We start from the raw sequence: 24236 nt of genomic DNA, 5'->3' as shown, positions 1-24236 counted from the left end.
GCCTTTTTTTTTTTTTTTTGCGGTAAGTGGGCCTCTCACTGTTGTGGCCTCTCCCGTTGTGGAGCGCAGGCTCCGGACCCACAGGCTCAGCGGCCATGGCTCACGGGCCCAGCCGCTCTGCGGCATGTGGGATCTTCCCGGACCGGGGCACGAACCCGTGTCCCCTGCATCGGCAGGCGGACTCTCAACCACTGCGCCACCAGGGAAGCCCGGCCTTGTTTTAACTTAATCATCTCTTTAAAGGTTCTATCTCCAAAACAGCCACATTCTGAGGTTATTAGGACTGGGAATTAGGACTTCAACATATGAATTTGGTTGGGTAGAAACACAATTCAGCTTTTAATACCAGTAAAGGACCTTGGAAATCCGGTTGTTAAGCTAAATTTCCACTACAGATTTTTCTTATGGGGTCTTTTCATTTCAGTATCAAGACGCAATCCCTCCTAGTGTCTCTCTGGGCAGCCGGTAAGATCACTGGGTATCTGTATCATGGGCTACAGAGAGAACTACAGAGGTTGAAGAAAATCCAATGAGCTGCCTGTTACTGAGAGAAAAAAAAATTTCTAGATTTCCATTTTTTTCTGTGGGGTTGTACGAAGATGCAGCCCACCAGTGCATGACAGGGGCAAAAAGAAGTTGTGTTTCAGAATTCTTAGGTACTGTTATTTATTAACCAGATGATCTTAGACAAATTATGTGACCTCTTCATGGGTTCATTTCCTTATGTGTGTATTGGGGAAAATAATAGCACCACTGTAAAGGACTTTAATGAGCTTTTAAATACTTATCTTATTCCTGGCACACAGCACACAACAAATGGGAACCAGCATTAAAGCACAGGAAAGCAAGAAGTGTTTTGGAATGCTTCTAGTGTGTCCTGCAGTGCACTGCTAGGCGCTTTAAAATTTGTTAGCTATTTCAGAGAAAATGTCAGTAAAGATAGGAAGCGTCTAAATCACAGCAGCCTCTCTCCTGTCCTATCCACCCTGTTACAGACTCTCAGCAGGGCTAGTAGGGTTGCTGGTGAAACGGAGACTCTGAATCAAGAGCCGGGAGAGAGATCGCCACCCTGAGCAAACCAAGGATCTCTGAAAGGTTCCTCACGTCTGTCTCCACTGCTGATCAGTGACTAACAAGAGCTACAGGGATGGGAGAAGGAAGTATCACCACCACCATCTGCAAAACAGGTTCTTCTAAACTGCAAATATCTAGATAGCATTTTTCAAGCCCAGCAGACACAGCTCTGGGAAGACTAGGTCCTGGAGAATTATTTTAGCCCAGTGCCTTTCTAGTCATGAAAGACAGAAATGATAAATTATAACTAAAGTGAAAATGCACTTGTGAATTTTAAATTGCTGGTTCTGTAGGTATAGCAGTTTTTGGAAGAGGTTAATCGGTATTCCTAACTAAAAGATTTCTAACTTCAAGATATCAGCTTTTTTAAGTGCACGCAATTAAAAAATAATACCCAGAAGAAAAGTGGTTCTCTTCAGCCACATGATGCACATTCAGTCTTTATATCTTTTAGATCATTTGACTTGGTGAATTTTTAAAAGGAAATCTGCAGATTATTTGTTTTCAAGGTCTACTTCTACTTTAAAAGGTCTAAATTACCATAACAAATATTTACAACTAGCCACACATTTTGTAAATAATTCTTCTTTCCTGTGAAGATTATTGCCCTATACTAGTATGCACAGGTGTTGGTTGGCAGATGCAATCAAAGAAAAAAAAACCAAGTAACCAGTAAGCAATTATAAAAATAATCAATATTAGCAGTAAAACATTAAAATAACTATTTTAATAAAGATTTAAAAAGATTTTTAAAGGTCCAATGATATCATGAGTTCAGGGAGATGAACCCTCCCATATACTACTATGTAAGAACCACAAGGGAGAGATGCTTTCTTTCTTTTTTTTTTTAAACTGTTGAATTCCAAGTGTCCAGAATACTGCCTGGTGTAAAAGTCAGTCCTCATTTGTTAAATGGATGACTGGAAACTTTGATGCTGTGTATATAAATCAGCAGTTTTCTACTTCTAGGAAATTTCATGGATGCCCATGAAAATACATTTAAAAGCAAAATAAACTGGAAGCAACATAAATGTCTATCAGATTGATTATATTAAGTTATAATCATACACTTGAATTCTTTTAATCTTTTAACAATGATATTGTACTATGGATATATTGTGATGGGAACATTTTAGTTAACGTTCATAAAAAGATGATTATAATCAGAATATAAATAATTGTTGCATTTTTGTAAAAGTAAAGCATGTGGATGCATAGAAAAACCCTGATTTAAAAAAAAATTATTATTTAATTTATTTAATTTTGGCTGCGTTGGGTCTTCGTTGCTGTGGGCGGGCTTTCTCTAGTTGCAGCGAATAGGGGCTACTCTTCATTGCAGTGCGCAGGTTTCTCATTGCAGTGGTTTCTCTTGTTGAGGAGCACGGGCTCTAGGTGTGTGGGCTTCAGTAGTTGTGGCGCGTGGGCTTCAGTAGTTGTGCCTTGCGAGCTCTAGAGCGCAGGCTCAGTAGCTGTGGCACACGGGCTTAGTTGCCCTGCATGTGGGATCTTCCCGGACAGGGCTCGAACCCGTGTTCCCTCCATTGGCAGTCAGACTCTTAACCACTGTGCCACAGGGAAGCCTGACCCGGTTATTCTGAAGTGATGATATTATGACAGTTTATTCTTTTCGCTCATTTGTATTTTCTAAATGAACAGATACTGGCTTTTTAGATTAATTTAAAAAACAAAAGCAGCAACAGTGGCAACAATAACAGTAAATCCATTTGTTTAAAAGCATTTTGAAAATTCACGTAAAAATAATCAGCTTAAATAAACTTTATTTCTACTTTTTTAAAATTTTGAAATTCCAGTGTTTTTTTTTTATTGGACTCTAATTGCTTTACAATGTTGTGTTAGTTTCTGCTGTACAATGAAGTGAATCAGCTATATGTATATGTATATCCCCTCCCTATCGGACCTCCCTCTCACCACCCTCCCATCCCACCCATCTAGGTCATCACAGAGCACCGAGCTGAGCTTCCTGTGCTATGTGGCTGCTTCCCACTAGCTATCTGTTTTACACATGGTAGTGTACATATGTCAATCCTCATCTCCCAATTCGCCCCACCCCCCCAACCACCCCCAACCCTGTGTCCACAGGTCCGTTCTCTACATCTATGTCTCTATTCCTGCCCTGCAAATAGGTTCATCTGCACCATTTTTCTAGACTCCACATATATGTGTTAATATACAATATTTGTTTTTCTCTTACTTTACTCTGTATGACAGTCTCTAGGTCCATCCACATCTCTACAAGTGACCCAATTTCGTTTCTCTTTATGGCTGAGTATTATTCCATTGTATATATGTACCACATCTGCTTTATCCATTCATCTGTCATTGGACACTTAGGCTGTTTCCACTTCCTGGCTATTGTAAATAGTGTTGCAATGAACATTGGGGTACATGTCCTTTTGAATTATGGTTTTCTCAGGGTATATGCCCAGTAGTGGGATTGCTGGGTCGTATGGTAGTTCTATTTTTAGTTTTTTAAGGAACCTCCATACTGTTCTCCATAGTGGCTGTATCAATTTACATTCCCACCAACAGTGCAAAAGGGTTCCCTTTTCTCTACACCCTCTCCAGCATTTATTGCTTGTAGATTTTTTGATGATGGCCATTCTGACTGGTGTGAGGTGATACCTCATTGTAGTTTTGATTTTCATTTCTCTAATAATTAGTGATATCTTTTCATGTGCCTCTTGGCCATCTGTATGCTTTCTATGGTGAAATGTCTGTTTAGATCTTCCACCCATTTTTTAATTGGGTTGTTTGTTTTTTTGATATTGAGCTCCATTAGTTGTTTGTATATTTTGGAGATTAATCTTTTGTCAGTTGCTTTGTTTGCAGATATTTTCTCCCATTCTGAGGGTTGTCTTTTCGTCTTGTTTATGGTTTCCTTTGCTGTGCAAAAGCTTTTAAGTTTCATTAGGTCTTATTTGCTCATTTTTGTTTTTATTTTCATTACCCTAGGAGGCGGGTCAAAAAAGATCTTGCTGTGGTTTATGTCAAGGCGTGTTTTTCCTGTTTTCATCTAAGAGCTTTATAGTGTCCTGTCTTACATTTAGGTCTTTAATGTATTTTGAGTTTATTTTTGTGTATGGTGTTAGGAAGTGTTCTAATTTCATTCTTTTACACGTAGCTGTCCAGTTTTCCCAGCATCACTTATTAAAGAGGCCGTCTTTTCTCCATTGTATATCCTTGCCTCCTTTGTTATAAATTAGGTGACCATGTGTGCGTGGGTTTATCTCTGGGCTTTCTATCCTGTACCATGGATCTATACTTCTGTTTTTGTGCCAGTACAATACTGTCTTGATGACTGTAGAACAATGGCCTAAGAGATTCAAGATCAAACATTGGTTCAATAAACCTGTCACAGGAATAACACTAATCGTATTTTGAATTCCAGTAGCAGCTTCATTCTACAGATTGAATGGCTTTTTGCTATGTAGCGTCTCTCTTCATAGCATAGCGTCCTGTGCTATGAAGGGAGGCTGCCTCCACCGAGGTGGGCTCTGGAGAGGAGCAGAGACATCTGTGTCTCGATGTGTCACTCGAGGCTGGATCTCAGCTCCTCAGCGGGAGACAAAGATGTGTTTAGAAGAGTTCTGCATCTGTTCTATTCCCAAAACTTGGCATGCAAGGTGTCACTGAAAAGTATATAGGGCCTGGTGTTTTTTCTACTGTTTTTCACACCATCATGGACCATAGGACCTAGAAGCACAACCTGTTCTTAGGCTCTATTAAAGCTTGGGCTTACTTTAAAATAGTCTTCTTAAAAACCATGAAACTGTCTTTGTTTTCATTTCTAATTTCTCAACATTATCTAGTCCCTGTATTAGGTGACACAGGCTAAGTGCTATTAACAAACAGAGCCCCCAAATGTATAATGGCCTAAATACAATGGATGTTTACTTCTCCTTCAGGAAAACAGTCCAGGTGGTTCCAGGCAGGGGTATGGGGGCGGGTTGGGGCCGGGAGGTCATTCAGGGTCCCAGGATGGTTAGACTGTGCCTTCCTCAAATACGGATTCCGAGACCTCACTGGGCATTGATATCCAGCTGGGGGAAGGAGTAAAGAGCTGCCAGGTTTCCTATGGGCCCACCCTGGGAGCTGGGCACGTCACTGCTGCTCACATCCCATTGGCTGGAACTCAGTCATGTGGTCATGCACCTGATCTCAAGGGAGACTGAGAAATGTAGTCAAGCTTTGTGCCAGAAAGAAGAAGAAATGAGTTTGATGAACACTTCCCTAGTCTTTACCACATTCTCCTACATGCTAAGTCCTTCTGGGGAAATAAAAACACCTAAATTCAGATTTTCTACCTGTGAATTAGTAAAAGTGTGAAGCATATGAGAGCCTAAATTTATAATCTACATAATGCATAAGAGCACTTCTGTTCTTAGAGATATTGATTCCTTGGGACAAATAAGAGCAAGAAATATCATTTATTAGTGAAAATACAACAAAAACTTTGGTTTTTTTTTTTTTTTTTTTTTTTTTTTTTTGCGGTACGCGGGCCTCTCACTGCTGTGGCCTCTCGCGTTGCGGAGCACAGGCTCCGGACGCGCAGGCCCAGAGGCCATGGCTCACGGGCCCAGCCGCTCCGCGGCACATGGGATCCTCCCGGACCGGGACACAAACCCGTGTCCCCTACATCGGCAGGCGGACTCTCAACCACTGCGCCACCAGGGAAGCCCTGGGAATTTTTGATTGAAATATACGATAAAACAATTTTCATCCCACTTTATCTCATCATGAATAAAGGGAACTAATGATGACGATACTTAACATGTCATATTTTACTCCGTTACCTCCTGTCTCCAAAGTCACCAAAAGTAACAAGAACACAGTTAGCAAAGCAAGTTATAAAGAAATGAAGAGAAGCAATGGGACTGTCTGTGTTGAGTCAATATAAAGGTAGTTTGTTAGCTTCTCAGATTCTTCTGATCTGTTGAAGCTAGGAAAGAACTGGGTATATGTAGAAGCAATAGACAGGGGAAAAAAAACCACCTTGATTTAAAATAATTTTCTATCTTCCTTTCTTCCCTCTTGCATAGGTTCTATCTTCAATATTCACAGAGATGGGGATATTTCTTCAGAACAACAAAGTACATGGAGATGCCAACACAGGTCTCAGCCAGCAAATAGGAACCCACTGGAAGCTTCCAAGAGGGGAAGTTACACAGGAGCTTCTTGTCCATTAATCTAGGCAATGCCTGCTTACTGGAGAGCTCTCGTCTTGGTAAATAAAGGAAACGAAAGTGAGGAGGAGTCCTATTCATTACATCTAGTCCAGGGCCAAGCATAGCCCATACGTTTAGAAAGCTCCACAGTGATTCCAATGAGCCCCATGATGGAGCACCACTGCTCTCATAAAATAACTTCCCATTCTAAGTGAGGTATAGGGTGATTCAGCTCTAATATGAAGCTGAGACTGATCAGATGGCTAGTGATATTTAGGGCATGATGAAAATCTAGCTCATCAAAGCGTCTCCCTGTGAAATGTAATATGATTGCAACGAATGTTTTTTCAATGATGCATTTGATTAAATTGGCTATAGAGGACCAAACAAATTGCTCTTTGGAGTCAAGAACAGATGAAAACTGACATGTAGGCAAGTCACTCTAAAACACATGAAATTTGGCAGAAAAGAAAAACAAACAACTGAACAATATCACCTAGACACAGATCTTCTAACTGCTTGGAACAAAAGTATGTATCTATTTTGCTCTTCTCTCTGGACTGTGGGCATTATGTGTAAGCCATCCTTCCCTGGTGAGAGTCAGGTACACTCCTTTTCTTCTGTTCACCCTTTTTTATTGAAACTGACAAGCAACAATGAATTGTGTAACCATAATGGAATTCACGTATTAGTCAGAACATATTATTTTAAATTGGGCGTACTTCAAATATGTAAACACCTTTAAATCCAAGACAGTACTTAACTTGCAAACATAGCTTAAAACTGCAAGTTACATTTCCTGTTTTAACAGCTGAGTTTAAATACTTTCAGTAAATATTGCCTTTTTATATTTTCCTTTCTTAATTGCACTCTTCTCTCAGATATTTTATTACTGAGTAATAAAATACTGAGTTTGTCAGTTGAACTATGTTTCTGACAAACAAAATAAAAGCTCGTTTCATTCAGTTTTGGTCAATCTCCTAAGTTCTTTCAGTTGTAAATTTCATTACCCTACTTCTAAACTATTTCCTATGTATTTTGCACTGTGATTACAAAGTTATGCTCTGATAAATTTTTCTAAATGTTCCAACCAAAGTTTATTAAGTAAGAGGTGTGTATCTATTTAGAGACATATGTCAAGAGTATAACTGAACACACAGTTTGTTCTTTTTCAATGAATTTTGCTTTGATTCAACACGACGGCACATCACAAAAGCTACACATACCTGCAAGAGCTTACAAATGAAATAACTCATATTTGGATAGATTTAGAGTAAGAGGGGTCTCGTATTTACCTGCCCTCCAGACACGAACAAGTATGCCATAGAAAGTGATACAGATGCTCTGAGGAGAAACCTTGTGCCATCTTTCTGCAGAGATCAGCCTCCTGTTCACTGAAGTAAAGGCAAATGACTGAGGTATAAAAAGTTTGGTCCTGCTTACACACCACTGAGTGCAGTGACATTCCCGGTCAAAGTTACAGGAAAATTGAACGCCTTTTTAAATCCCAACTGATCTGTGTTTTGTTTCTTCCCCACCGGTGGGCCTCCATTTCCAAGCATAGCCTTCCATTCATCACTGGAAAGCAGTGGTAAAAAGATGTAAAAGGGGCTTCCCTGGTGGCGCAGTGGTTGGGGGTCCGCCTGCCGATGCAGGGGGCACGGGTTTGTGCCCCGGTCCGGGAGGATGCCGCGTGCCGCGGAGCGGCTGGGCCCGTGAGCCATGGCCGCTGGGCCTGCGCGTCCGGAGCCTGTGCTCCGCAACGGGAGAGGCCACAACAGTGAGAGGCCCGCGTAACGCAAAAAAAAAAAAAAAAAAAAAAAGATGTAAAAGATCATAATAACAACACAAGGAAATTCAACTGAGAGAAATTACTGGAGATTCTAAAGAAAGCAGAACACCGTTTGAAGGCCTAACTTTCCAATACTTCTCATGGACCCAGTAAATTCTGTTGCCTTTTAATTGGATTCTTTTGAGAAAGATAACTCAGTTTAATGTACTCCCTTAAAGGTTGCCTTGATTAGGATTTAAAATAAACTTCTGTTTTTTTTTGTAGCACAACATATCTGCACTACTGTACACGGGAACAGTGACATCTTTGGCTTCTCACGGTAAAAAGTCTGAGTTTTCCATATTAATTGAAAGTTTTCAGATGAGTAGGGGTACTATACCATTAGAAATTGCATGTCTAGGTATGTCCCCACTTTTACACAATCCAAGAGGCATAAACTGGACCACATAGAAAACGAGTAACTCAGCATCACCTCCAGTGCACTCCTTGCCTGCTAGGTTCCTGCCCATTGTCTGTTCCCTCCATTCTCTGTTCCCTCCAGTAAGAGAAAATTCAAAAAAGGCACTAAGCTTGAGTGATACAACTCTCACCATAGGTTCTTCTGAGAAAAAATGAAGATCTTTATTTTTTTCTCGTTCAATTAAACTATTTCAAAGTCATGTGATTGGTAGATTGCCTATAACTACCAACAACACTCTGCTCAGGTACTTTCTCTTTTGGCAACTTTTGCAGACCTTCCCAGTCCAGGTCAGGTGCCAGCCTCTGGGCTTCTCCCAACCTTTGCAATGATCATGCGATTTTGTAACGATCACTTCTCTCATTTGTCTTCTTCCACTAGACATTTGGCACCTTGGAGGATCGTGGTGTGCACACGTAGAACAGATTCTTAGCTCAACAGAACTAGGTGAATGAATAAGAAGGTGACATCCTAAAGGTTGAAAAAGTGTTCTGGGCTTAATTGTGTTAAGTGGTCAGTTGGATTCGACTCTGTGAGAACATGTTAGGGATAACTGAGATTGCAAGGTTTCTGATGTGGGGCAGCAGAGTTACTCTGATTCCTTCCATGAATAAAAGAGTCACTTTATTCCTGAGTGCCAGTCTGAAACTGCTGTCCTTTAGCATTTGTGAAGTGAATTTCTGGATGACATCACCCAAATAATATGCCTCTTTTCTTGAATGTTTGACATGGCAAAAAGAGTCCCTTACCTGCACCTCACCCCCCAAAAGAGTCAGGTGTTTATAAAACAAAATATTTGTGTTACTTGTTTCTCAATTTTTGTAACTGATATGCTTTAACATGTATTCGTCTTTGAAATAGAATGGTGATTATAAAAAGTTCTGGGTAGGATGAGAACTCCCTTGCTTCAGTAATGAAATATAAGAGTTTCACCATCACTTTGTATGTTTATATTTTTCTCCAGGAGAATGAGAAATAGATGTATAGGGAAAACCTTCTGCTAACCAACTCCTATTCATAAGTGAAGCTTTCTTAAAATAAGTGCGATTTCATAGTTGTAATCGTGAATGTTTACACAATTATCTCTGTGCTGTGTGGTACATGAGGGTATAAACCTGTCTGCACATTACCAAGTCCTGTGATTCAGAATATAAAATGTCTTTCTCAGTTTTTCCCTTCTTTGCATTTCCACGGCCTCTGCCCAAGTTCTGATTTATACAACTTTTCAAAATATAGATTTTTGGCTTTAAAAAGGTGCTCACACATTGTAAACATAAAGGTAACACACATACATGTATCCCCTGCTTTCTGAAAGTTCAATTTATGCCACTTCGTTTTTCTGAAAGACCTACATTTAAGACAGGCATTTTTCCTAAAAGTGAAAATCCTCTTCGGATTTCTTTTGGTTAGCAAAAATAGGTACTAATATAGGTCTTTCCGAAAAGCAAATGGTTGTCAATTGAACTTTCTGAAAATCGGGGATACGCTTCACTGTCCTCCATTTCGATTTACGAAAGGCTTCATAGGAGCGCTCTACTTTCGGATAGCGGGGGAAACCTGTATTTAAAAAGACTTCGTCACACTTTGCCAACCATAATTTACTACCTGAATTGGCTTCACAGCCATATGTTCTTGGCCTTCACACAGGGTCTGTGTGTAAAAGGATCCTGTGCTTGGTTTATTGCTCTGCTTTTGCCTTCTCAAAATTCTTAATAATTATTGAACACAGGGTCCTGCACTTCCGTTTTGCCCTGGGCCTGGCAGAATATATGGCCAATCCTGTCACCATCCCACTCCTCCCCTACTCCCCTCCACTTATGTAATCAATCTTTTTCAAAATAATTAATTAATTAATTAATTTTGGCTGTGTTGGGTCTTCATTGCTGCCCTTAGGCTTTCTCTAGTTGTGATGAGCGAGGGCTACTCTTCATCGCGGTGCACGGGCTTCTCACTGTGGTGGCTTCTCTTGTTGCGGAGCACGGGCTCTAGGCGCACGGGCTCAGTAGTTGTGGCTCATGGGCTCTGGCATGCAGGCTCAGCAGTTGTGGCGCACGGGCTTAGTTGCTCCGTGGCATGTGGGATCTTCCCGGACCAGGGATTGAACCCGCGTCCCCTGCATTGGCAGGCGGATTCTTAACCACTGTGCCACCGGGGAAGTCCAACTTATGTAATCATTCTTAAGGGCTTGTTACTTCCAGAAATATTCCGTGTGTGTAAGCGTGTTTGCATTAGGTTTTGCATTGATGAGATTATTCTATACGTATTCTTGACTTTCGTGGCTTCCTCAGGGTGGCGCGATAGAATTTTTCCATTAAACAGTCTCTGCCCCCCCAGCACCATGCCCATTTCTTCCTGCCGTAGGCAGCCTCCATACTATTGCAGGATGGTTTTTCTAATTCTGGTTGTGCCGCTGCTCTGCTAAAAATGTACAGTGCTTCCCTGCTGGGTATAAAGTAAACTGGCATCCTGGTAAACACAGCAGACTCTGTAGGACCACTGCCAGTATACTGGCAAACTTGAGTTTCTGAGCTTGCGATTCTGAAGGACGCTTCTGGACCCAAAGAATCCCTAAGACAAGCCCTCACTTCCTAGCAGCCAGCTGGTTGGTCTCTGCGGGGATCGCCTGATCTGAACACAGGCCTTTATTTTCAGACTCTGTAACATCATCTCTCTCTAACGCGTAGGAAGAAGAGATCTTTCCTTTTTCTTATCATTACTTTGTAGAGTTGCTAATAATTGAAATGAACAAAGACGGTATTGTGGACTTCGTGTTTGTGTCCTCCCGAAATTCACATGTTGAAACCGTAATTTCCCCCCTCCACACCCGCCCACCATGGGATGGTATTAGGAGGTGGAGCTTTAGAAGGTAATCAGGTCTAGATGAGGTCATGAGGGTGTTGGCCCCATAATGGGATTAGTGTCTTTATAAGAAGAGGAAGACATTAGCGGTCTCTCTGTCTCTGTCTCTCTACCTTATGAGGACACAGCAAAAAGGCAGCCAACAGAAGCCAGGAAGCGGCCTCTCACCAGAACCCAACTGTGCTGGCACCCTGATCTTGGACTTCTCAGCCTCCAGAACTTTTGAGAAATAAATATCTGTTTAAGTCACTCAGGCTATGGTATTTTAAGACTGACAGGGAAGGCATTTAGCTTTCTACAAAGTTGATTAATCTACAGCATGGGATTAGACCATATAGACTTATTCTTCTTTTACAGATGAAGAAAATGAGCCTGAGAATCAATGTGTCCTGTCCAAAGCCATGGACTTTAGTGACGAACTTGAACATCTACTGACTTTCAGGTTAACAGACGATGACATCTCGGAATCTTCCTGAGGTCAGAACGAGATTCTGAAAGAGTTTGGAGAAGTCTGACTTATGACAAGGACTATTTTCATTGTTTCCAGTCCTACATTTCTAGGATATGGAGGTTGGGTTGCCCAAATTGGTGGTTCAAACTGCCTGAGTAGTGGCCACTTACATACATGTGGGATCACAGGTGAATTACTCAATCTCTCTGAACTTTAACATTCTTAAGTAGAAAACGGATCTAAAAATATCTACCTTACAGACTTGTGAATAGGAATAAATAAAATTTTAACTTATTCATTTACTCAACAAATATTTATTAAGTGACTATTATGTTACGAATGCTGTGCCAAGCAAGATTATGGTAGCGAATCAAACACACTGGCTGCCCTCCTAAAGCTCAAAGTCTGATAGCATTTAAGGTGTGAACAAGTCAGTAGCACGGTTCTTTGCACAGAATCAATGCTCACTTAATAATACAGCAACAGAAGTTTCTGACATTTCTTTTCTTCCCTTCCCTTTTTTGAAACTAACTAATACTGCTGCTTTATCTTTAGATATCCTCTCAGTCACGAACTTTGGGGCATTTATATTAGAATCTCCACGAAGAAGAGGTCCATTCCCCTGCCTTGCTTCTCCCACCTGTCATTCTTCTTTAAACCATTTGCTGGTAGAAAATCTGAACATAGGCCTAATCTGAAAAATTGACATATATTTACTCCACTGCACTTTATGAATCATAGAGCTTCTTAAAACAATCAGGTTTTGAAATCAGTCTTGCCCGTGCTTGAGAGCTTGCCAACAGTTTGTAAGGAAATGTCCATCTAATAAAAGGTACTTTGAAAGTCTGCAGAAGGATTACTTACTTCATGTTAGTCAAGCATCTCAGTCTATGTGCCCAGTTCGCACGTCCGAGAGCTCTGCTGGAATCTACCTAGTCAGAGCACGCCTAGCAAGGAGACACTGCACGTCCAAGAAATCAGCTTAGAAGTCACACTAAAGGAAAAGCAGCCTAGCGAGGTCCATGCGAGACCTGCCCGGGAACGTGAGAGAAGATCAGGAAGGTTAGTGTGTAAAAACCATGCTATGCACGGGGTAAGCGGGAGCAGAAGTCTTACATGCAGGAACATTCTACCGCCTGTGCCAGCCACAGATGGCTGTTTTAACTGCAGTGCCTTGCGAGAGCTGCAGTTGGCAAGGCCAGATGCTCTGAATCGCCAACTGTCAGTTGACATGGCCAGCTCTCACCCATGTGGGCTGAGAAAACCCTGGCCCAGCATGGAACTGGGTCAGCACAGGACATGATTTTTAGAGCCTCAGTCTGTCAAGTAGACTTATTTGGAAATAACTGAGCGTTGTGAACAAAAATTGTTCAGGCTCTTCTATGATAATGCATTCATTCAAAAAGCCGAACTGCGTTCAGTTAGCTGTCCTCTGCAGAGTGAGGGAGAAGGAATTGGTCTAGGAAGTACAGTTTTGGTGCTGTGGGTGGTGTAAATGAAAGGTCTCCCCCACTGATCCAGAGCCTACCTTCCTTCCTCCCAGGCACTGCTGGAGCTGAGGCTTAGTTAGGACACCATAGTGACAGTTGTGAGGCTGCCAAGTGATTTCTCTCCAGTCACAGGTCCTGTTGTCTGAACAGCTAAGGCAAGGCACGATCCACTGGCCTGGAAGAGACAGCAAAGCTTCTTTGGTTCAGTTTCTATGGGTGAAATTACAGTTTGCAAGTAAGTCTAGAATTCAGCAATGGCACACCATTACAGAAATCACAGAGCAGACCACTCTTACATAAACCCAGTGGAGCAGTGCATGGCCTCCTGCCGACCAAACAGAATCTCAAGTAGTAATTTTTTTTTTTTTTTTTTGTGATACGCGGGCCTCTCACCGTTGTGGCCTCTCCCGCTAAGGAGCACAGGCTCCGGATGCACAGGCTCAGCGGCCATGGCTCACGGGCCCAGCCGCTCCGCGGCATGTGGGAGCTTCCCGGACCGGGACACGAACCTGTGTCCCCTGCATCGGTAGGTGGGCTCTCAACCACTGTGCCACCAGGGAAGCCCTAAAGTAGTAATGTTTTGAAATAACACAGTTCATGTTGAAGTCAAGTATGAATTCTGTTCCATAAAAACACATACTTAAAAAAAAATTAAAGTGATTGGGTACTACTCAATTATTATTTATTTTCAAACAGTACACGAGGCACTTAATAGGACCAAAGTATATAGGGAACCACTGATACTGAGGTGGTTGGCCACACATATTTCCTAGCCTAACACATGCTTAGGTTACCAATCCAATAATAGTTACATTCTCTGCTCTCCAGAGATTCAAGATACGATAAGACAATTACTTTAATATTCTGATAATTTATTGTTTTGAAGAATAGTGATTGCTCCTTAATTTGATCGGTGGCCTTTTTGCTGTGAATCTCTTCACCTCCTTCTAGCTCTGTCACCTTAATTTTTTCATCTGTTAGATGAGGTGTGTACTGTTCTCACATGATTGGTATGAGGATTTAATGGGATAATGTACTTAAAGGACCCAGCACAGTTACCACATCATATTCACCTTTATTAGCAGCTGATTTCAGGCACAAAGTAGGGCACAAGCTCTAGTAAATGTTTACAAGATAAATGAATATTGTCAAAAAGCTGCATTTAAGATCTTTCTTATTTTACCGATAAAGTAACATGCATTCAAAACACTGCAGCTTTTAGTGTGAGTGGACACATTAATAATTTATTAGAAAAATATCATGAAATGACTTTTTTTTTTTTTTTTTTTTTGCAGTACGCGGGCCTCTCACTGTTGTGGCCTCTCCCGCTGCGGAGCACAGGCTCCGGACGCGCAGGCTCAGCGGCCATGGCTCACGGGCCCAGCCGCTCCGCGGCATGTGGGATCTTCCCGGACCGGGGCACGAACCCGTGTCCCCTGCATCGGCAGGTGGACTCTCAACCACTGCGCCACCAGGGAAGCCCTGAAATGACTTTTGATTTTTGTTTTTTCCTTGTTTATCTTTTCAGGAACGGAGTGTGAACCAGCATGTTAAACATGGAGCAGTTATTTGTGCCCTTTGTGGAGAATACCTTTATGTCTTCAACAATCATCTGTTCCACCCAAAAGGTCTTGCTTATGTTACTGCTTCATGCTTCTCTTCAAAATATCGAGGAGCTATGGGACTTCCCTGGTGGCGCAGTGGTTAAGAATCCACCTGCCAACGCAGGGGACACGGGTTCGAGCCCTGGTCCAGGAAAATCCCACATGCCGCGGAGCAACGAAGCCTGTGTGCCACAACTACTGACCCTGCACTCTAGAGCTCACAGCCACAACTACTGAGCCCACATGCAACAACTACTGAAGCCCGAGCGCCTTGAACACGTGCTTCGCAAGAAGAGAAGCCACCATAATGAGAAGTCCGCGCACCGCAATGAAGAGTAGCCCCTGCTTGCCACACGCAGCAACGAAGACCCAACACAGCCAAATAAATAAATAAAGAAAAGAAAAACCTTTGTTTTAAAAAATATATTGAGGAGCTAAATATTCCCCGATAGTTTTTGAGTTAGAAAGGAAAGTTTTTAACAAGTTTATCCACTCTGGATTTGATTTATGGTTCTGCTAACAAAAGCATCTGGTGTGACACTAATTTTAGCAGGAAGAATTTCTACTTTCAGGGGATTAATAGGCTTCATTTTAAATTTCATTACTCGGGGATGTCAGAATTGTGTATGTGAGGGTTTGCGTGTGTGGAAATAGTTACAAATAACAAAATATGGAGAGAGATCTAGTTTATAGCTCTTACTCGTTGATCACAGAACAGCCATAAAAAGGAATGAAATTGGGTCATTCATAGAGACATGGATGGACCTAGAGTCTGTCATACCTAGTGAAGTAAGTCAGAAAGAGAAAAACAGATATCGTATATTAACGCAAATATGTGGAATCTAGAAAAATGGTACAGATGAACCTATTGGCAGGGCAGGAATAGAGATGCAGACTTCTTAGAGAACGGACGTGTGGACATGGTGGGGGGAAGGGGGGGTGGGATGAATTGGGAGATTGGGATGGACATAAATACACTACCATGTGTAAAATAGATAGCTAGTGGGAACCTGCTATATAGCACAGGGAGCTCAGCTTGGTGCTCTGTGGTGACCTAGACGGGTGGGATGGAGGGGGTGTGGGAGGTCCAAGAGGGAGGGGATATATGTACACGTATAGCTGATTCACTTCGTTGTACAGCAGAAACTAACACACCATTGTAAAGCAACTATACACCAATCAAAAAAAAAAAAAAAGCATGGGTATATTAAGAGAGAGAAACTGGGAGAAACAGAAGGAAACAGAAAGGAAAGGAGACAAGAAGAGTATGACTTCCAGGAAGAGATGAATACACACAGCAGAATTGCTTTAATGGAGGATTGCCAACAGGAGCAGAGAGCTGAGCTACTGGACAGTCCAAAAGTAATGTGGACTTGTTTATTCCTCTTACCATACAATTTTTTCTTTGCTTTGATTTTTAAACTTAATGTGAATTCCAGAAAACTGCCTTATTCAATATCTACCCGTTAAATATACTATCTCCACAATTTCAGGTCCGGTGAATGACCTTCCATTTCTCTACATACATATCACTCTCCATCTAGGAGGATTTTCATTCAATACAGTGTTGAAGTATGTACCCTGTTAGGTATTAGGCACTCTTGTTGTTAAAATAAGGTAATAACTAAGAAAGAAATAGTTAACATTGTTATAGCACCTCTCAGATGTCAGGGATGTTCTGAGCACTTTCATATATTAACTTATTTAAACTCAGAGACACCCTCTTATCACCCACATTGTGCTAATGACTTAACTGGAACTCAGAAAGGTTAAGATACTTGTCCAATATATTCCAGCTAGGAGGCGGTAGACCCAGGACCAGAGCTGAAGAGTCAGCTCCAGAGTCCATGCTGTTGATTATAATGTGAAACCTCAAAAATTATAATCAGGTGAGAAGGGTACAATTTACACATGTAAAAAGCTTAATAATAGGTAATTCATACTTAAGAAAAAATATCAGTGTGGTACTCAAAGAGCCTGGGCTTTGGAGACACACACACCTGGGCTCTCCTTCCAGGTAGCTCTGTGGACCTCAACTCAGTACATTAAAGTCACCTGGAAAGGTTTTTAAAATCCTCATGCCCAGGTCGTACCCTAGACTGATTACCTCAGAACCACTGGATATGGAACTCAGGTATCAGTCTTTTTTTTAATGTTTTTCAAGTGATTCCAATATGCAGTCAAGGTTGAGAACCACTGTTTACCTTGGACAAATTACTTAATCTTTTCATGATTACATTTACTTCTCTTTAAGAAAAATAGGTAGCGCATCGGCCACAGTGCCTTTATACTAGAAATTGATGAATATACTTTACCGTCCCCACCCAACTTCACCCTAAGCCACGGCAGATCAGAATAAAGACAGCACCATGGGGGTCAGAGCTGTCTGGCAGGTTCCGTGGAGCAGATAAGATGTGAAGAGGGATTTGTGAATAGATAAGATTCGGAGAGGTGGAATGGATGGTTTTACGTGGAGACAGACCTGACAGGAGTGAGACTGAAGAAGTGACTGCTCTCCACGACAGACCGTATATACTGGAGAGAAAAAGAAGGTCTGCTCGGTGAAAGGTGTTTCCAAGTTTGTAGATGGAGAGAATAGCAGTAATACTTAAAGATACAACACTGAGCATTTGGGAGCGGTGTTGAGGTTTGAATGGCAAAATGAAGACTGTTCTCAAAAGTGTTTGTTTCTCCATCCGATTCTCTTTTATAATTCTTCTGCGGTTTTCAATCAGAATATATCTTGCTTTCTAATTCTAATTTTGCCCTGGCATACAGGGTTTGTAACCAGTAATCCACAAATTTCACATCTTTGTTTGGCTCCTAATACTATTTGATTTAGACACGGCCTTTACGTTTATCCTTCGTCGATGAATTCCTCAAGAAAACCTCCTTCTGAAATAGTCTTTTTTTTTTCATAGACATTTTGTGGGTTGTGGATACAAGTTGGAAGGGGCCTGGGATCCCCTCTTTTCCATCTTCTTATTTTATAGTGAGGATAACTGAGGCCCAAGATGTTAAATGACAGAAGTGGGATCATGCCAACAACAGGGCTGGACCAAAATCGAGGTCTCAGAGTCTCCAATGTGCTGATCCTTTTATCACGTTAGGTTAGGTCAGCACATAATCATCAGTTGAAAATGCAATATGGCTCAGCAGTCTCTCTGGTAGCACTTATAGAAGAAAACCACAAACAGGTTGTCGCAATAAATGTATTTTTATAAGCTGGATTTATTCAGTGGGTTCATGTCCTCAGAGACTATGTTTTTTTAATAAGACGGTGGTATGTTGGGGACATAAATGTGTTTCTGAAAATGAGATATTATTTAATAATACTTTGAAGGGCTCAGTTTTCCTCAGATCCTTGAGTATCTAACAGCGGGTGTATCCCCTCCCCAAATACTGTCTCCTCACCCGACTCCCAAACTCATTGACAGCTAGTTTTGCACACACCAAGATCTTTGGCCATTTGCTGCTAAGGCTGAAGAAACAAGTGACCAGTCGCATGCACAAAGATACAAATATGTATTAGTTTGTGGGCGTAAGATCACATGCACATAAAGAAAGATTCCTGATTGGGTCTCTGAAGACTTAGCTCCAATGGCTCATACTACTATATATTTATAGTCATAACTCTTTGCATTTTTGTATCACTTGATAATGCCTTTTTAATTGTGAGTTAGTAATACTACTTGAAATAGACATCGGTATAACATCTGCAGAACTGGGTTTTCTTGAGATTTTAAATGATTCCAGCTCAACAAAAATTGTCAAGAAGAAGGACATAAATTCTGTGTTATACATTTAAACAATGAATGAATCAAAGCTGTGATTTCTGAAACAAGGTATGACATATGTCTTAGGGAATAACATTCTGAGGAATGAAATTGCCTTTTGGGAGAAGTTATTTAATTTATCATTATAGCTTTATATTTAATGCAAGTTAAATTTCAGCCATTTAAGTGAATTGGATTGGGTGATATAATGGAGAAAAGAAGTTCGACTTTGTGATTTAGGGCCATGGTGAGATCTAAAATCATATAAATGACAGCACTAATTCCTGACTTTATAATGCTATAAAATAAGGCAGTTTTTACTTAAGAAGAAAAAATACATTTATATTTTCAATATTAGAAATACTAAAGTGTAAGTTGTTATATTTTCTTCCAAAAAAAGATACGATAGGGCTTCCCTGGTGGCACAGTGGTTGAGAGTCCGCCTGTCGATGCAGGGGACGCGGGTTTGTGCCCCGGTCCGGGAAGATCCCACATGCCGCGAAGCGGCTGGGCCCGTGGGCCATGACCGCTGAGCCTGTGCGTCCGGAGCCTGTGCTCCGCAACGGGAGAGGCAACAGCAGTGAGAGGCCCGCGTACCGCAAAAAAAAAAAGATACGATAAAAGCTTTTGTTTACATATTATAAAATGCAATCTAAATTATTTTCTTTAAATGTAATTCTCACTCAATGATCATTGAAATTGCTTCTTTCTGCAAATTAGAAGAATTATTTTTTCTTTACTGAGCAAAAGATTTTATTCTTAGGTTGTGTCTTATAGTTAAACTATTTTCAAAAGGCTAGAATTCAACTTAGTAAAAAGAAGTCACTCAAAATTATATTAGCTAGTGTTATTGAAAAAACATTTTTCAAGGAGAAAAAATGGATTCAGTTCTGCCAAATAACTGTAATGTGCTGTGAAAATAAGATTTTGGAGCCATTCTATGGCCTTATAAGCTAAAGCAAGAGTCCTAAAATAAACGTCCTCCCAATGTCATCTAATGTGACAACTTCTTTCTATAGAAGGGAGTCCTACCATCAAGGAAGGAAATCATCTCTGACAGCAAAAAAAAAAAAAGAAGTGCATTCTTGCAAAGTGCTGTCTCTGATCTCACTCATTTGCCTTGAATCTTTAGGTCTCTAGGACCTCAAGGATGGAGCTGTTGTCTCTAGCTGATCGTGCCCTGCTGCTAAGAGTCTTCTGTGAAAGAGAGGAGGGCTTGGATCGTGGTTTTACTTCAGCCACTATTTTAAAATCATATCTCAGACACTGAAAGATGAATAAGGTACAATCTTTGCTCTGGACACACTTGTGATCTACGTGCAGCCATCAGTACAAACTTATTGCTGATGCACCTTTGACATATTAATACACGTACCCTGTACTACACGTACACCTACTCCTATATGTATATATTACATATATACATATCCATCATAAAACATAAAATAAGCATAATTAAATAAAAATAAATGTACATATATCTTCATCTTTACTGGCTTCTTCCCTGTGGATTGCTCTGTGCTACTCACTCCCCTTGCATGGCTGCAGTATTCCACTTTGAAGACTACTGATTAGAGGAAGAGAGAGAAACATGTAAATTAGATACTTGGAATACAATGAGGTGAGTGCTATTTGTAGACATATGTCCAGGATATTCTGGGTGCATAGAAGAGAAGCAACTCTAGGGGTGGGGTAGTAAAGAAGGACTTCCTAGGGAGTAGTCTGGAGTCCTGCAGCTGACTATCAGCATGAAATGAGGTCAAGAGGCTAAGATGGGGCTTCCCTCATGGCGCAGTGGTTAAGAATCCACCTGCCCATGCAGGGGACATGGGTTCGATCCCTGGTCCGGGAAGATCCCACATGCCGTGGAGCAACAAAGTCTGTGCACCACAACTACTGAGCCTGCACTTTAGGGCCCCCGTGCCGCAACTACTGAGCCCATGTGCTGCAAGTACTGAAGCCTGCACGCCTAGAGCGTGTGCTCCGCAACAAAGAGTAGCCCCTGATCGTTGCAACTAGAGAAAGCCCATGCGTAGCAACGAAGACCCAATGCAGAGCAAAAAAGAAAGAAGAAAAAGAGGCTAGGACAAGTTGGGAGAGATCAGATTATTGTCAGGTTAAGGAATATGAACTTGACTGGGGTGTCAATATTGTGTTTTTTTTTTAAAGAGGCATAACTACTCAAGTTACCAGAAGGCCCCTGTGTTTTTTTTGTTTGTTTGTTTTGTTTTTTTTTAATTTTATTTATTTTTGGGCTGCACTGGATCTTCATTGCTGCACCCGGGCTTTCTAGTTGTGGCGAGTGGGGGCTACTCTTAGTTGCAGTGCGCGGGCTTCTCATTGCAGTGACTTCTCTTGTTGCAGAGCATGGGCTCTAGGCACGCAGGCTTCAGTAGTTGCGGCACGTGGGCTCGGTAGTTGTGGCTTGCGGGCTTAGTTGCTCCACAGCATGTGGGATCTTCCTGGGCCAGGGATTGAACCCGTGTCCCCTGCATTGGCAGGCATATTCTTAACCACTGTGCCACCAGGGAAGTCCCAAGGCCCCTGTTTTATGGCAGCCTCTCTTGTAAGGACCAGGCATGGCTTCAGAACAGGGCCTGGCATAAGTTACTGCAAGTTTAATGGACAGAAGAAGCTGCCACTTCTTGAGGAATCTCAGTAATGTATCTTCAACTTTTTGTTGAAGAACTTTTGACTCGGTTCAGTAGGAGGAACAGAATTAAGTTGTTTTTATGATTCTCATAAATTGTCATCTGATAAAAAATACCTTGACACATTGGTGTCTCCTTTGTATATAAGAGTATATATCTCATTTAGCCAAGAATCATAAATCATACCACCCGACACACCATAATGGGTAAATTCCTCCCTATGCACTGACTGTAATTTATTATTTAGGACACATGTTCAAGAAATGCCCACGTTTGTTAACCGTGCATGCCAAATTGCAATTTGTCCCACCCATTTGTGAAACTCATTTCCTGTTCAAGCTGTGGTGTGAAGTTCATGGCAAGGGTAGAAAAGCTCCTGAGTGTTTTCTCAGACTTTTTAGTTGGAGGGAGACTTGGGGTCAGGAGGCCAGAGCAGTAACCAGGAATCGCAGAGAAGATGCTCTTTCCTCCTCTTACTGTCTTGGAGGCATTTTTAGTTCCAGCTTTGGCTTAACCCCACTAGCCTCCACTGAAAGAACAGTGCTGGGGAAGGAAAGAAACAGGGGAAGTAGACAGTGGCACCAAAGTGCCTCATTCCAGGTCTGCCCTAGGCATAGGCAGGATTGAACACTGTAATTTGAATTTGACATCATGATTTTCCTGCCTCTATGCATGTTCAATGTATGGGAGATGTTAGTGACCATTCCCAAAGATTTTTTTTTTTAACTAAAAGAAATGGTTTAAAACTGAACATGTATCCTTTCCAGTTCTTTGGGTTCACAAGGTCAACTTATTTTGTACCTACTCTGTGGAAAGTATAGTGTTAAGTGAATTGGTAGAGTGTGAACAACTCAGATGCCCTGCCCTCATGCAGCTGACAGCCCAGGAAGACTGACATCAAACAGTCAACTACACATTTAATCATTTAAATAACTGAGGAAATTGCCATGGAAGAAAAACACTGGGTGTTATGAAAATATGTAATAAGGAAAACAAGTCAGAGACTCAAGGAAGGCATTACGGTACAAGTGACTTTTTTGCTGAAATCTAAAGGTGAATATGCATTAACTAAGCAAAGAGCAGAGGATGAAAAGAAAAGCATTTGATTAATCAAAATATTTCACATATTAAAACAATGCATTTACATTAATTTTATGTGCTGTAGTTCATATTAGTGAAAAAGTCATATTACCTTGATTTTTTGTACAAGAATAGTTTAATAAATAAACATCTACTACTTATCTATATTAAAGGATTTTTTAAAAAAAAGTAGAAATGATATCCAGTGTAATAGTCACCTTTTGTGTCCCCAGATGGACAGGTCTTTAGTCCCGGCTGTGAAATGGCTTCAATGTAGTCAGAAGAAATGGGCTGTAACCCGCAGGTTTCCTCTGGTTGAATCAGCAAACCACAATCCTGCATTACAATGATAAAAATTAGCTGTATAGTAATTAACCTGACCTGTAGTAATAAAATCTACAAAACAAGACTTTCTGTGCCAAATAACTTTTGGATAAAAGGGAGCAATTCTTGTTTACCCTTCTCTTGATATTTATTCATCCATGGTTGTTTTTGCTATTAATAGCTACTTCCATTAGGGGATTCATATTAATAAATTCTAATGATAAGTTAATCTTTATTTTGGCATTGATACTCATGTTACTGCTCTGCCAATTTTTAAAGAAATAAATGTCAGTTTTACTTTAAAAATATACCTGTGTGTTGTTGACTCATTAAAAATATAACATAGTATAATAGAGGACAATATATCAAGGGGAAAAGACTCAATGTGAGAAAAGAAATGGGAAATACTTGGGGAGAATGTTAATTTAACAGACGAATTTCATTTCAGCACACATTTATTGAGGATCTATGATATGCTAGAAATGGAATCAAATACATATTTTTATCTAAAGCACCTTCACATATTTATAAAAGTATGTAACAGCTCACTGCAATGAAATTCATTAGGGAGGCATGTTCTGTACTAAGCAATACCTTCGATAGTCTGCCATATGCATTGGAGAGCGGCAGTTCATTGGCTTTGAAATCTCTCCTCTGCTCTAGCAGGTTGTCCTGCTCTCATTTTCTCTTAGCTTATCCTACAAAGCTATTGGCATCTGTACCTGTCCTGTTTCCCTCTATCCCACCTCACCTGGTTCCACTGCTACTCTTTCACCAGGTTCTCTCATCCTACCACAATTAAGGCCAGGTAAAAATGCTAAAATCACTCTGAGGAATGCTTTCTTCCTAATTTTGCAAGGAGAGCATCTTTTTGTGTCTTAGATCTCTTGAAACGGTAGCACAGTTATGTGTTACTGTCTGTCGGCATCATTTGTTTCCTTCATACTCTTTACCACTTGGTAATTGCATTGGTTATTTGTGCCTTTCCACTAGACTGAATACTCCATGAGAACGGATAATTATTTTTCTCCCACATACACCCAGTCCCTAGCGTACAGTAGATAATGATAAATATTTGTTGAATGTGTAAAATGTTACAGTTAGTTGTCCCCCTTTTTATATTATAAATTCTCAGTAATGGAGAGAAAATTGTTTTGACCTCTTGTTTGCTCTGTACCTCTGCCTCTAATGAGCAATTTCTGGTCAGCTTCCCTCAGACTTTCAAACATCCTAACCACCAACTCAGATTCCTAGATCTCATACCAACACGTCCGGATATTAAGGAAAAAAAGGAATGGAGGTAGTGTGTGACTTTTTGAAATCTTGACTTAGTATACATATTTTCATTTTTTAATTCATGACTGAAATTGAAGTTTAGGAAACTGATTAAAATTAGAATTGTGATTTGTATTAAAATGTTCATTATAATAAAGCAGTTAAAAATAACAAAGTTTATAATGATGTGAGAAGATTTAGTCTGAATAAACATCTA

At 40.8% G+C, this 24236-nt stretch overlaps 1 protein-coding gene across 4 annotated transcripts in view; it reads right to left on the bottom strand.

Moving 5' to 3' along the window:
* CPED1 (cadherin like and PC-esterase domain containing 1) overlaps positions 1-24236 on the bottom strand; it is a 301524-nt gene that overhangs the window by 26207 nt on the left and 251081 nt on the right. For all 4 annotated transcript variants that reach the window (XM_079932379.1, XM_079932380.1, XM_079932381.1 and 1 more), the window contains 2 exons: positions 22639-22756; positions 13348-13484 (listed from right to left, as the gene is read on the bottom strand). In XM_079932379.1, coding sequence (XP_079788505.1) covers positions 13348-13484; positions 22639-22756 — 255 coding nt within the window. The remainder of the gene's footprint in view (positions 1-13347; positions 13485-22638; positions 22757-24236) is intronic.

Source organism: Stenella coeruleoalba (assembly GCF_951394435.1).
Source record: "Stenella coeruleoalba genome assembly, chromosome: 9".
Classification (NCBI taxonomy): domain Eukaryota; kingdom Metazoa; phylum Chordata; class Mammalia; order Artiodactyla; family Delphinidae; genus Stenella; species Stenella coeruleoalba.
Note: the sequence above shows the minus strand (reverse complement) of the source record. Positions and strands in the feature narration are given on the sequence as shown.